This window comes from Balaenoptera ricei, chromosome 16 (genome assembly GCF_028023285.1).
Source record: "Balaenoptera ricei isolate mBalRic1 chromosome 16, mBalRic1.hap2, whole genome shotgun sequence".
Classification (NCBI taxonomy): domain Eukaryota; kingdom Metazoa; phylum Chordata; class Mammalia; order Artiodactyla; family Balaenopteridae; genus Balaenoptera; species Balaenoptera ricei.
In genome coordinates this window covers 28,110,283-28,124,737 of record NC_082654.1, presented here as the reverse complement: position 1 = coordinate 28,124,737, position 14,455 = coordinate 28,110,283, and the positions used below count along the sequence as shown (strand labels likewise).

Here is a 14,455-nt window from a genome sequence, read left to right as displayed (position 1 = left end):
TTATATGATAGATAAATAATGAATAGATATTAATAATCCAAATATTATGTTATATTTATATTACTGCTAATTACACTTAACAGTTGTGGTGATACACATAGTCACACATTCATTAATCACACGCAAGTTCAGGGATTTCAAAAATGTTGGTAGGGTAGGCATTTAGCTCTTTGGTCTTCCAGAGCCCTGTCCTTTGGCTGAATTCTGAGGACCAACTTAATCCCTCCCTAGTTTATTCCATAATTTATTAATAACCAATCCCCTATTGAGCATTTGGATCTTTCCTTTTTTTCTTTTTACAAATTCAGTCCCTATCTTATCTGAGTATTTTATATATTAATAGATATTTGAAGTGTTATAAAACAAACATTCAGCCTACAGGTTGTACAAGAAGTATGAAAAGAATCATGAAATGTTTACAGTTACATTACTGCCCTAGAGAGCTTGCAAAAGGAGACCTGTAATACCAATTCACCCTCCTCTTAACACTAGATGTTAAAAGCTCTTAATAAGCTGATTTTTCGGGCTTCCCTGGTGGCGCAGTGGTTAAGAATCCGCCTGCCAATGCAGGGGACACGGGTTCGAGCCCTGGTCTGGGAAGACCCCACATGCTGCAGAGCAACTAAGCCCGTGCGCCACAACTACTGAGCCCGCGTGCCTAGAGGCTGTGCAGTGCAACAAGAGAAGCCATAGCAGTGAGAAGCCCGCGCACGGCAGTGAAGGCTAGCCCCTGCTCGCTGCAACTAGAGAAAAGACCGCACGCAGCAACACAGACCCAATGCAGCCAAAAATAAAAAAAAAAAAAACACCGTCACTTAAAAAAAAAAATAATAATAAGCTGATTTTTCCTAAACTTTGCACACAGTTTTTCTTTCCTCCTAGGTAAGTCTTTACTTCTTAAACAAAGCAGGAATTTCCCCTCATTACTAGCTGTGTATAAATTGTCTGTCTTCTCTAAGGAAATGGAGCAAAACTCAAATTAGCAGCTCTGTAGCTTTTTTGTAACCCCCAAACTTAAGATAATCAGTGTAAGTCTTCTCTTTTTCTTAGTTACCTGATTTCTCATCCTGCCCTATAAGGGACCTCTGTCCTTTTTTATAAGACATTTAACTCCAGAAAACTTAGCGGGCATGGAATGATTTCTCAGGTAATAAAAGTATCTGTAGAAGAATGTAGATAGGAGCATTTGTTTATTAATTGATTTATCATTCTTATAAATTGAGTTTTCCAGAGTATGTATTGATCAGGTTATGCAAATAATTGCTTAACTCTTGAGGTTTTTTGGTTTTTGTTTTTTAAATCAAGCTGTTAAGAATTTGGGGACATCTGTCCATGTGCAGAAAGAACTTGATTTAGGGAAATTTGATTTTGAGAATACTAGTTATATAAATAGTGAATTTTTAATGAATAATAAATTTTAAGAGTGAATTAATGAAACATCACATTTTTAAACACAGAAATTTTAAAAAACTGGTTAACTCAAATATATGTGCTTCTGGATGGAGCTCCTAACACAGAGACAAGTTGTATTAGTTTCCTAGGGCTGCCATAACAAAGTACCTAAACCTAGGTGGCTTAAAACAACAGAAATTTATTGTCTCATGATTCTGGAAGCTAGAATTCCCAAATTAAGGTTATCAGCAGGACCATGCTCTCTCTTAAAAACTATAGGGGAGACTCCTTTTACTTGCCCTTCCAGCTTCTGGTGTTTGTCTACAATCCTTAGCATTCCTTGACTTGTAGGTGCATCACTTCAGTCACGTGGCATCTTCTTCCTATGTGTCTTCGTATTATCTTTCTTCTGCATGTCTTTCTCCATGTCCAAATTTCCTCTTTTTATAAGGACACCAGTTGTATTGGATTAGGACTTACCCTAATGACCTCATTTTAATTTGATTGCCCCTATAAAGACCCTATTTCTAATTCAGGTCACATTCTGAGGTTCTGGGAGTTAACACTTCAACATATCATTTTGGGAGCTACAGTTCAACCCATAACACAGCTGAAGACTAGAGGGATACATGGGAAAGAAAGTAAACAATTTAATTGTAGGGAAAAAGACTTAGGGGAATTTTTTTTAATTGAGAAATTAAAATTTTTCTGCCTTCAACTAGTTCTTGTATATGTATTTTAAGGTACTATAAATTTAGATGTAAAAGTGTTACATTTCTAGAACCAGGTAGGCTTTAGTCTAAGAAAGAGTATATGCACTTTGAGGAAAAGTGCCTTTAGGATCCTTTCCTTGATACAGATAAGCAGTTTTTTAGTGTTTTGGGGTGTAACATCTCTAATTCTATTTGGTAAACTTTTAATAGCTTTTGAATGAAAATGAGCATTTGTCATTAGCTTTGGACTAAATTTCATGGACACTACTATTTATCAGTTAATAAATAAAATATTAACTCTGTTTCCTCATTCCATATGTGGTTAATCTCAGCCTAAACTTTTAGAATTTAAACATTTTGTCAGGGTATTCTAGACACTTACTGAATAAACTTTAATAAGATAGGAAAGTATACTTTTCACTAATCTGGCAAAAATTAAATTTTAGCAGGCTCTAAGCAGAATAAATTCCCTGACAAAAGAAAAAGGAACTCTGTGGACTCAGATCTGAAAAGCACAAGAGAATCTATAATGCCAAAAGCAAAAGAGTCCTTCCTTGAGAAGCGTCCTGATGGACCACATCAGAGAGAAAAATTTATAAAACATATTGCACTGAAGACACCTGGTGGTGTATTGCGCTTGGAAGATATATCCAAGGAACCGAGTGAAGAAGCTGATTGCTCCTCTGCAGGCTTGGCACCTTCAAATTCTGGGCACCATTCTTCCAGGAATAGTGACCAAATTCGTGTGGCAAGTACCAAAGAGACTAAGATACAGAAACCCCACTTATCTTTACCTCAGGAAAAGTCTGCAGTTAAAAAAGCTAGCAACCTTCAGAAAAATAAAACTGCTAGCTCTGTGGCATCACAGGAGACAAAACTTCTACCTTTACTTTCCCATGTTCCAAGTGCTGGTTCCTCCCGGGTTCCGTTAAATGCTAAAAATTGCACTCTTCCAGTTCCTAAAAAAGATAAAGAGCGTTCCTCATCTAAAGAATGTTCTGGGCATTCTACAGAGTCCTCCAAACACAAGGAACACAAAGCAAAGACTAATAAGTCTGATTCTAACGTATCTACAGGGAAAATCTGTGGGGGATCTTTGCGTTCAGAATATGGCACTCCTACAAAGTCTCCCCCGGCTGCTTTGGAAGTTGTGCCATGTATTCCGAGCCCAACAGCAGCTTCAGATAAAGCCCCTTCAGATAAAGAGAGTTCAGGAAATTCCAATGCAGGTAGCAATGCACTGAAAAGAAAACTAAGGGGTGATTTTGATAGTGATGAAGAAAGTTTAGGTTATAACCTAGACAGTGATGAGGAAGAGGAAACATTAAAATCACTGGAAGAGATAATGGCTTTGAACTTCAATCAGACTCCTGCAACTACAGGAAAGCCTCCTGCTCTTTCTAAGGGGCTTAGATCTCAGTCATCAGACTATACAGTAAGTAGTTTTATGACACTTATCTTTACTTGAGAGAAAGATGGATTGACTAGTGAAAGAGGGATAGATTGTTAGAACTTACTTTAAAATTCACTGTTTGTTACAACTTACAATTAGACTGAAAGCGGTATAGTTCTTTTTTGGTTAATGAATTTCCCATATCTTCAGCTTTATAACTGTAAATCAGTGGTCTCCAAACTTTTTTTGATCACACACACTTTTATTAGTAAAAAAAATTTTGAGCATGTACCCCAATATATATGTATACCTATAGATTATATACATGTACTACTATACTACTATGTACTTTCTAAAGCATATGAAGAAAACAGAATTTGAAAGGAAGAAGAAAAAAGTATTTTCCTATATAAGTTATATAGAAGTTACAATAGAGTAAGTTCTACTGGAGTTTCTATAGAAGTTCCATATAAATAGAAGTTCTATTATTTTCTTCCTGCACCCCAATGGATCACCTTGCACACCCCCTGCTTTGGAGACCACTGCTGTAAATGAAGGTAGAGTGTAGAAATGTTGTTAATTGTGGTGTGCAATTTTATTTATAAAGTGCTTCATTCTATCTTGGGAATAAGCTGAATTAAATTCTCATGTGCGTAAAATTTGGTGGGGAAGGTGTTAATGTTTCATGGTAACACCTAAAAATTAGTAGTTTAATTCCACTAAAATAGAATTTAAAAATAAAGACAGGGTAGCTGTGGAGCCCTTGGGTGTTGACAGTCAGTTCCTAAGGCTAGCACGGTTTTTATAAGTAGTGCCTTTCCTAATAGATGGTAAAATCAAATTGCCTGCAGTACAAAATTCTAGATTTAAAGCATGATGGTGAAAATTATCTTTTTAAGAAAGATATCCTCCTGGCCCAGGTTATTGAAATAGAAAACATTTTTTAGTGTTCTGAATAATTTAAAACATCCCAATTCTTCTACTAAGATATGTTATAAAGTATTCCCAAATTTTCTTCTTGTTTTAGGAACATGTTCATAGTGGAACTTATACAAATACTTTAGAGCGTCTAGTGAAGGAGATGGAAGACACACAAAGGTAGGTTAGCATCGTGACTATCTTGCTAAATTTAACATACTGTTTGTTTATATGGCTGGCTTTTAATTTACCTTAAAAAAACATGAGAAATGAGCATGTATTTTGTGCTAGTGCTGTTACAACAGTTTTGCTGTCAACTATGTTAGAAATAAGGTGTTCTTATTTACAGGCTGAATCAGAAGATCCTGGTTTTTATGGCATACTGCAATAATTAATAGTATGAATTCCTTTCTGCTTACCACAGCTGGTATCTGGTAGCTGAAGTTCTTGATCAAAAGCATGGGTAGAAATTTTTTTTTGTATTTTTTTTATTGTGACAAAAATATATAACATAAAATTTACGATTTCAATCATCTTTAAATGTATAGTTCACTGGCATTACCATATATTCGCATTGTTGTGCAACCATCATCACCATCCATCTCTAGAACTTTTATTTTCCATCTTCCCTAACTGAAATTTTATACCCATTAAACAATAAATCCCTATTCTCCCCTTCCCTCTAGCCCCTGGCAACTACTACTCTTTCTGTTAGTATGAAATTGACTATTCTAGGTACCTCATATAAATGGGATCATACAGTATTTGTCCTTTTATGACTGGCTTATTTCACTTAGCATCATGTCTTCATGGTTCATCCATGTTGTAGTATGTGTCAGAATTTCCTTTTTTTTTTCTTTTGAATTTTTGAATTTTATTTACTTTTTTATACAGCAGGTTCTTATGAGTTATCTAGTTTATACATATTACTGTATATATGTCAATCCCAATCTCCCAGTTCATCCCACCACCACCACTCCCCCCACCACTTTCCCCCCTTGGTGTCCATATGTTTGTTCTCTACATCTGTGTCTCTATTTCTGCTCTGCAAACGGTTCATCTGTACCATTTTTCTAGGTTCCACGTATATGCGTTAATATACAATATTTGTTTTTCTCTTTCTGACTTCACTCTGTATGACAGTCTCTAGATCCATCCCCGTCTCTACAAATGACCCAATTTCATTCCTTTTTAAGGCTGAATAATATTCCACTGTATGTATGTACCTCATTTTATTTATCCATTTATCTATTGATGGACACATTTGGGTTGCTTCTGTTTTTTAACTACTGTAAATTTTGCTGCTATGAACATGGGTGTACAAATTATCTCTTCAGGTACCCACTTTAAGTTCTTTTGGGTATATACCCAGAAGTGGAATTGCTGGATCATATGGTAATTCTATACATAATTTTTTGAGGAATTGCTGTACTGTTTTCCATAGTGGCTGTACCATTTTATATTCCTACCAGTAGTGCACACGGGTCCAGTTTCTCTACCTCCTCACCAGCACTTGGTTTTTCTGTTTTTTTAATGATAGCCATCCTAACAGGTATGAAGTGGCATCTTCATACTTGTTAAACATTTGTATGCCATCCTAGTCCAAGTTTTGAAATGAATATAACCAGAAGTGGTATTTCTACATCAAATTACTCTTTTGAGGAAGAAGTTTAGAATTATTACTGATACCCCCCCACCACACACACACATACAGAAATCAAAAAGTTTGGGAATTATAATAACCCCAATGAAATTTATGTAACTAGTTGCAAACTGCTTTTGCTTATGAAAGGGGAAAAATAATATTCCTTATTAGTTCAAAGACTATCCTTGAAACGAATGCAGAGAAATTCACTGAAACCTCAATTGGCTTGAAGTTGGTATATATGTGTCTTTAAGTAGCTAAGCATAGGAATTGCAGACAGTAAGTGAGGAGTATTCCCCTGTCTGAATTTAACTAGAGCAATTTGTCTCTACTATAAAATTATTATTATTATTATTTTTTAGCCTCACTGTGCGGCATTTGGGGTCTTAGTTCCCCAACCAGGGATGGAACCTGTGCCCCCTGCAAGGGAAGCATGGATTCCTAACCACTGGACTGCCAGGGAATTCCCGTCAACTGTAAAATTCTTTAAAAGTTTCATGAATTCATGTGATTTGTGATGTCAGATCTGAAGTTGCTTATTTAAAATTGAACATTGCACAGACCAAAGGCAGAGGTTCTAGTTTGATCTGATGATTAACTCTTTCCTGTAGTGATAGAGCAGTGCCTTCACTGGTCATTTACTGTTGTATTATACTTATCTACTGTGGGGCTGGAGCTGGGAATAAGGACCTTGGTTAAAGTAACTTAATCTTGGCAAGCAATATAAGCAAGGACTCCAGAGCTAAACTCTCTGGCTTTGAATCCCAGCTCCTTACATTGTGAGCTTGAGCAAGTTAGCTTTTCTAAGGCCTGTTTCCTCGTGTATGAAATGGGTAATAATCTACCTCATGGAATTGTTGTGAGGGTTAAAAGAGTTAATACATGAAGTCCTTGGTACACTGTCATAGTAACTGCTTAGTAAGTGTTGGGTGTTGTGATAATCACAGTGACAATGGTGATGACTACTGCTTCTAGAAAGCCTAGTTAACATTATCAGGTTGTTGGTCTACTGGAAGTCCAGTGAGCATTAAAGATTAGAGGGATAATCAAATCAGTGGTGTTTATTCTTTGTGATTTTTCCTCCCCCGATCTCTAAATGATTTGGACATCATTCTTGAAGTCCTAGCCGTAAAGAAATATTCAAATCTTTTAATAAGAGTTTTCTTTGGTGCTGCTTTTAGACATACCTTAAAAATAAAAAAATCTTTAGTTTAAGCCATTTATTATAACATTCTTTTGATTCTCAGGCTAGATGAACTGCAGAAGCAACTACAGGAAGACATAAGGCAGGGCCGAGGCATTAAATCCCCAATCAGAATTGGCGATCAAGACAGTACAGATGATGAAGATGGCCTCTTAGAAGAGCACAGGTATGTGGGGAATATAGTAAATAACTATATAATATCTTTGTAAACGGTGGTGTATCATAACTAGACTTATCATGATGATCATTTTGCAATGTATAGAGGTACAAAATCAATATAATGTTGTGTAATAGGAACTAACAGTGTTGTAGGTCAGTTATACTTCAAAAACAAACTCAAAGAAAATGATCAGATTTGTGGTTACCAGAGGCAGAAGGTTTGGGGGAGGGAGGGATTGAATGAAGGTGGTTAAAATGTACAAACTTGAAGTTATAAGATAAATAAGTACTAGGGATGTCATGTGCAACATGAGAAATATAATTAACACTGCTTTATGTTGTGTATGAAAGTTGTTGAGAGAGTAAATCCTAAGAGTTCTCCCCACAAGAAAAAAAAAAAATTTCCTATTTCTTTAATGTTGTATCAATATGAGATGGCGGATGTTCACTAAACTTGTGATAATCATTTCATGATGTATGTAAGTCAAATCCTTATGCTGTATATTTTAAACTTAAACAGTCCTGTATGTCAGTTATACCTCAATAAAACTGGATAAGTACATAAATAAAATCAGAGGAAAAAAGAGCACAGGTACAGCATTTTTCATGATGTATGCTGTATTAAAAATACATTTTAAAATTTTGTTTTCGTAAAATAAATGGGCCATTGATGGTTATTTACTCTGTGAATAATCTATGATGGGTTTTTAATCCATCTGAGGTGGATTTGAAAGGCAGATTTTAAGGCCAAGTTACATTTTTTGTCTTTTCTCCTATTCTTTTCACACAGACACATTTAGTGGCTTTGGACTATAACTATTCAATACTAGCAAAAAGTGGGAGAGCAGAACATGTGTTCTCATGTTCGTCTTCTAATGTGGGATTAATAGTGGTCCTAAGAAAAGGGTTTTTTGCACCCTATCTTTAAATACAAAATTATATGCAGTATAACTGTTCAGTATTCAATAACTTCTTTTTTTCAGAGAATTTCTAAAGAAATTTTCAGTTACAATTGATGCTATTCCTGATCATCATCCAGGCGAAGAAATATTTAATTTCCTTAATTCTGGAAAAATTTTCAATCAGTATACCTTGGATTTAAGAGACTCTGGTTTTATCGGACAAAGTGCTGTAGAAAAGCTTATTCTTAAGTAAGTATGAAAATAGACATTTTACTTTTTCTTGTATAAAAATTGAAAGATTTCTGACTGATGTAATCTTCTGAAAGGTTAATTTCTATTCTGACCTATCCAGTTTCCTCATCCTCTTACTTATTACTGTTGCTCTTTGTGTTTTATTATTTAGTTATAGGAAGCAGTGTAAGATAGTCACTTGGCATATTACATGCCTTTATTAGTTAGGGTTAAGATCAGTATCTAATAACAGGGACTGTCAAAATAACAAGGCTTAGGGAGGCGCAAGAGGGAGGGGATATCAGGATATATGTATACATATAGCTGATTCACTTTGTTATACAGCAGAAACTAACACAACATTGTAAAGTAATTATACTCCAATAAAGATGTTAAAAATAAATAAAATAAAATAACAAGGCTTAAAACAAGAAGTATATTTCTTTCTGATGTGGAAGAAGTTCAGAGGTAGGAAGTCCAGGGCTGGTGTTTCACCATATAATCTTTCTTCCCCACCATCCTTAGCACCTGGTTGCTTCAGGTGCTACTGGAGCTCCAGCCTTTAAATTCCCAGAAACCCCACACAGCATTTCTACTTATGGTTAGTTGGGTAGAACTTAGTCAACATGGCCACACCTAGCTACAAGGAAGGCTGAGAAGTGATTTTTATTTCAGGCAGCCAGTGTGCCTAGCTAAAAACCCCAGGGTTCAGTTACCAAGAGGAAAGACAAGAATAGATGTTGGGATTAACAGTCTCTACCACAATACCCAAACTGGTCTAATTTCTCTCAGTACATGATAGCTCAGATCCAGAGAGATCACATTAATTGTGGTGCTGAGTTTTATGGAAGTACAAACCCAAGCTGGCAAAAGCAGACGATACTCTGAGACTTGATAGGCTCTTCAACACTGCCAGCTACTGTAGATTTGTCCACCAGATAAATCTGGAGCCAAGCCAACAGATTGGTTCAGCTTTAGGCCACTGATTGAATTTCTAATGAGTAACCCATCCACATTGGGGTAGAGTCCACCTCCACGGACTGCGATGGTTTGCTTGCTCATTTCCCTGATTATGTCAGATGTGGGTGGTAGAAGTTTCTTGCCATTGAAGATAACAGTCATATTGCTTTCACTGTATTTTTTTCAGATCAGGAAAAACAGATCAGATTTTTTTGACAACACAAGGCTTCCTTACCTCTGCTTATCACTATGTCCAGTGTCCTGTACCTGTGTTAAAGTGGCTGTTTCGGGTAAGAGAAATATTTGGGGGGTATAGTTGCCTCTTTCTATATTTCGCAGTCAAAAATAAACTTTTAAAATATAATCTTATTTGCACATTACTAGAGAAAAAATCTAGCATATCAAACCCATGATTTTAGTGGGCTAGAATGAAGCAAAAAGAGTCGTATAAAGAGATTATAAAAGGAATGCTAATGCAGATAGTGTGCAGGATAGGCAATAATGCTAGTTGTGCCTAAGACGTTTCATCACACTGGTAAATCACTATTGTAGTTTGCTTTAGAAGAAGTCTTCTAATGCTTGCGTACCTGGGGGGATTTTTTTCTACCTTTTCCCCCCATTTTTGTGGAGGTGCCTACATACATTTTTAGGATTTGACTTGTATACTGATATTTCTCCATTCATAACTGGGTACGGGGAGTGCAAATCCAACTGAATATTTCTTTTCCCCATTCATATTTAACTTTTAAATCCACTTAAATAATTAATTTTGTACTATCTACATGGTAACTTTATAAATATCAGTGGTATCAGAGAACTGTAACTACTATATATGTGAAGTGAGAAGTGGGGAAAATATATGCAGTTTCTAATCTGGGCTTTAAGGTTACATTTCAAAGAATCTCATATTTGCAAGAACTAGATATTCCAATATAGTTTTTCATTCATTTTTCATATAGCTGCCATGTTTGAGTGCCAACTGTGCCAGGTGCTGGAGAGAACAGCAATTTAAAAAAATCATTGTTTCTGATTTCATGAAACCCACATTCTCGTATAGAGGAGATAGACAATAAACAGGTGTGTGTATGTTTATAGATATGTCAGATGGTAAATGGGCGAAGGGCATTCTAGGCAGAGAGAATAACAGGTGGGACAGACTGTGGGGCAGGAGCATTTGCTTCCAGTGGTTAGGAGCTCACTACTTGGATCCCAGTGATTTTTTTTTTTTTTAAACAGTCCTAATTAAATCAAAATTTGCCTCCAAATGGTTTTTTAAGTAGTAGTACTAATTATCTTTTCTATAGCTTCCCGCAGTATGCCTCATCTGTCTAACAGTCCTTCAGTTAAACAACTATCATGACCCTCATCACTCCCCACACTAAACTTTCTCGAGTCACTAAATATCCAGTCCCTTTACCGATCACCTTTCTGAATGACCTTTAGCTTGTCAGTTTCCCTCCTAAAGTGTTCCTCCTTCCCCCCCAGTAAATGAATATATGCTCCAGATAAGGTCTTTCCTACCAGCAGTTTCCAGCAAGGCTCTTACGCATCTACCCCCGCCCCCACATACTTATGTTTACTGCGATTCAAAACTTCATTTGTTGTCACACCAGGACTTCATTATTCTCTAATTATGTAATATATCTTTTCTTAAACTTACAAGTAGGACTTTGCATTTATCTGTGTTTTCATCTTGTTGGTGTGGGCCCATCATTATAGCCTTTAAAACCCTAATGATGACATACAAGCATATCTTCATGTAAGCAGCTTTTTGTACTCTTTATATTTATTCTTTGAAAAGCAAACTAATAATCATTTGTTAAGTGCTTTTTCTGTGTAAGACACTTTGTCTCGTTTCTCCTTTTCAATTCCAAGTCCATTTTTCATGATGGAGAGACTTACCAACTTCTAATTTTTTTTTTTTTTATAAAGTATGTCAGAATTCATTTTAATGCTATAGTCCTGATAGTTTGAAATTTAAGTGTTAAAATGTAATTGAAATGTTTGCATCTTCATGATTTTATCATGTGTCTAAACATAGTTGACCAGAAAGACAATGTGAGCAGAATATGTGCTGTTTTATAACTTTTTTTTCAGGTAACAATAAATTATTGAGTATTTTCATTTCAGTATAGACATGTTATCATTCTTTTTAATGGCTTTATATTGTATACTATATTGTAATAGTAATAGTATTCCTTTGTAGTGCTGTACCATGATTTATTTATTTATTTAACCCAATCTCAATTGACAGACATTAGATTGTTTTATATGTATGTATGTATCTCTTTACATATTTATGTATCTTCATGTACTGTATTGCCCACCTTAAAATTCATCACCCCCCCCACAAAAAGATTCTTATGCAGGACTTGTCCTGTGTCCAACATGCCTTTGAATGGTGCTGCCCCTAGTGGCAGAGTGTAATGACTCAAACATCATAGCAAAGACATTTTTTCACATAGGTTGACTTCAAAATGACACAAGTTATATGCCTGATTGAAACCAGAGTTTGGACTATTCACCCTTATATTTTAGATTTAAATTTATTATAATCATAATCCATGGTTTCAAAACAAAAGAGAAATAGAAATACAACATGTTTTTCTCTACAAAACCACTTTAAAATAACTTTCAATATGTTATGATTTTTTAACGTCTTTTAAACTTGAGATTTTGTTCCCAAAAAGTTGTCTTATAAAATTACATTAATTATATGCTTCTGTATATAAATTCCTGTATGTTAAAAAGGCTGAGTAGATCAAAGTGTAAGGACAATGACTCTGCATAAATATTACCAAATGACTTTACAATTTTTACCAAATTACACTCATGCTGGACATACTCCCTCTTCCCTAGTACTCTTGTGAACACTGGGTATTATGAAAACTCTTAATCTTTACCAGTCTTGAAGTCAGCTGATGATATCATGTCATTTTTCTTTGCATTTCTTTGATTACTAGTGATACTGAAGAGCTCTTTAAAATATACATTGGTCTATTAATTTGTATATTTGTATCTTTTCAAATATTTTTACTAGTTTGTGGTTTGATTTTTGCCTGTGATGTGATCAATTTAGTAGCCTTCTCCTTTATGGTCTTTGGGTTTCATGGCATAATATGAACTAGAAAGGTATTTTTGATAGTTTTTAAAGTTATATTTATCTAATTATAGATGAAAGTTGTAAAAAAAAAAAAAAAAACAAGCAGCATGTTAGAATGGAAAGGGCTCTGACTTACAAATCAGACCTGGATTTAAATTCCAACTCATGTATTATGTTGGGTGGAGTATGTTCATCTCTCTGAGCCTCTTTGCTCTTTCTTCTCTCTTAATACTCTATCATTTATCTACTTTGGCAGATGATGTCAGTTCATACAGACTGTATTGTGTCTGTGCAGATTTTAAGTACATTAATGGAAATAACAATAAGAAATGGTGAGTTGATAAATTTATTGTGATTAACAGTGTGAATTATTGGTTGCTTTGTACATGATCTCTTTCATATTACTAAACAATTAGGATATTTGGATATATAGAATAAAAAATTATTTTTGTAATATAAAGTCTTTAATAATGAAATTAAACTCTAATAAAAAATGAGTGCATTTTTCTAGTTGCATTGAGAAAAAGGGTATAAGATCTTACAAGTGGCATCCCTTACCTAATTTTTACCAAGACATAGCTTACTGTGCTGGATAAGTGGAAATAGTTGCAAGTTCATTTAGCCAATTAACTTTGATGGCTTTTTGGTGAGCAGCAGTATTGTACTGATTATGCACTGAGAAGATTGAACGTATCCACTGCAGAACTATGACACTTGCATTCTTACCTTTGAGATCCCTTATAATGAAACAAGCATTGTGATTTACCTTTTTCACTTGTTTTAAGGCTTGGGACTGTATAGGCACTGAACATGGTAAAATCTTTGTGTTAGCAGTAGTTGGTTTTTCACTCTTGTTATTTTCCAGTCTTTTGAAAATGTTCCTCCTGAGTTACACACTTTTATCCATCACTTGCAGGTATTTTGTTCATAAATGTCATTTCCTTCACATTTATTTGAAAATCTGTAATTCCTATATGATCATTCTAAATAACTATATGGTTAACATATCATTACCAGCTGCCATTTCTATAAAATCATAGTAATAATCCATGTTTCATGTGCAGACTGTCATCTTGCAACTATGGGTTTGTGAACCCAGGATTTGGGATAAAATATTTTCTTCTGTTAACTAGATACCTTCAGTGATTCACCAGTTTGGCCTTGGATTCCGTCATTGTCTGATATAGCTGCTGTGTTTTTCAATATGGGAATTGATTTTAAATCTTTGTTTCCTCTGGAGAATCTTCAGCCAGACTTTAATGAAGATGATCTAGTGTAAGTGTTCTTTTCATAATTAACTCCAAAAATTGTCTTTTAAACAATTTATATATAAACAGTTAATATTCATTTGATAAATTCAGTATTCATTCTTGATTTTTTTTAAATCTTAAAGTTGAAATGGATCTTGAATTAGATATATTCTTTTTTTTTTTTTTAATTTATTTATTTATTTTTGACTGTGTTGGGTCTTCGTTTCTGTGCGAGGACTTTCTCTAGTTGCGGCGAGCGGGGGCCACTCTTCATCGCAGTGCGCGGGCCTCTCACTATCGCGGCCTCTCTTGTTGTGGAGCACAAGCTCCAGACGCGCAGGCTCAGTAGTTGTGGCTCACGGGCCCAGTTGCTCCGCGGCATGTGGGATCTTCCCAGACCAGGGCTCGAACCTGTGTCCCCTGCATTGGCAGGCAGATTCTCAACCACTGCGCCACCAGGGAAGCCCCTAGATATATTCTTAATATCTAACTTAATCTAAATGCCATCAGTATGTTTAACAGGGAAAACATGGGAACATTTTTTAAATTAAAAAAATTTTTTTAAATAAGACTGCCCATTGTGTT

The 14,455-nt window shown here is 35.2% G+C and overlaps 1 protein-coding gene across 2 annotated transcripts in view; it reads left to right on the top strand.

Annotated features, from left to right (window-relative positions):
* SLF2 (SMC5-SMC6 complex localization factor 2) overlaps nt 1-14,455 on the top strand; it is a 41,613-nt gene that overhangs the window by 7,127 nt on the left and 20,031 nt on the right. The window contains exons 5-11 of one of the 2 annotated variants that reach the window (XM_059899976.1): nt 2,555-3,540; nt 4,526-4,596; nt 7,309-7,431; nt 8,408-8,575; nt 9,705-9,807; nt 12,877-12,952; nt 13,754-13,895. In XM_059899976.1, the coding sequence (XP_059755959.1) occupies nt 2,555-3,540; nt 4,526-4,596; nt 7,309-7,431; nt 8,408-8,575; nt 9,705-9,807; nt 12,877-12,952; nt 13,754-13,895 (1,669 nt within the window). Of the gene's footprint in view, nt 1-2,551; nt 3,541-4,525; nt 4,597-7,308; nt 7,432-8,407; nt 8,576-9,704; nt 9,808-12,876; nt 12,953-13,753; nt 13,896-14,455 lie in introns of both variants that reach the window. The other variant, XM_059899975.1, reaches the window with a different exon arrangement.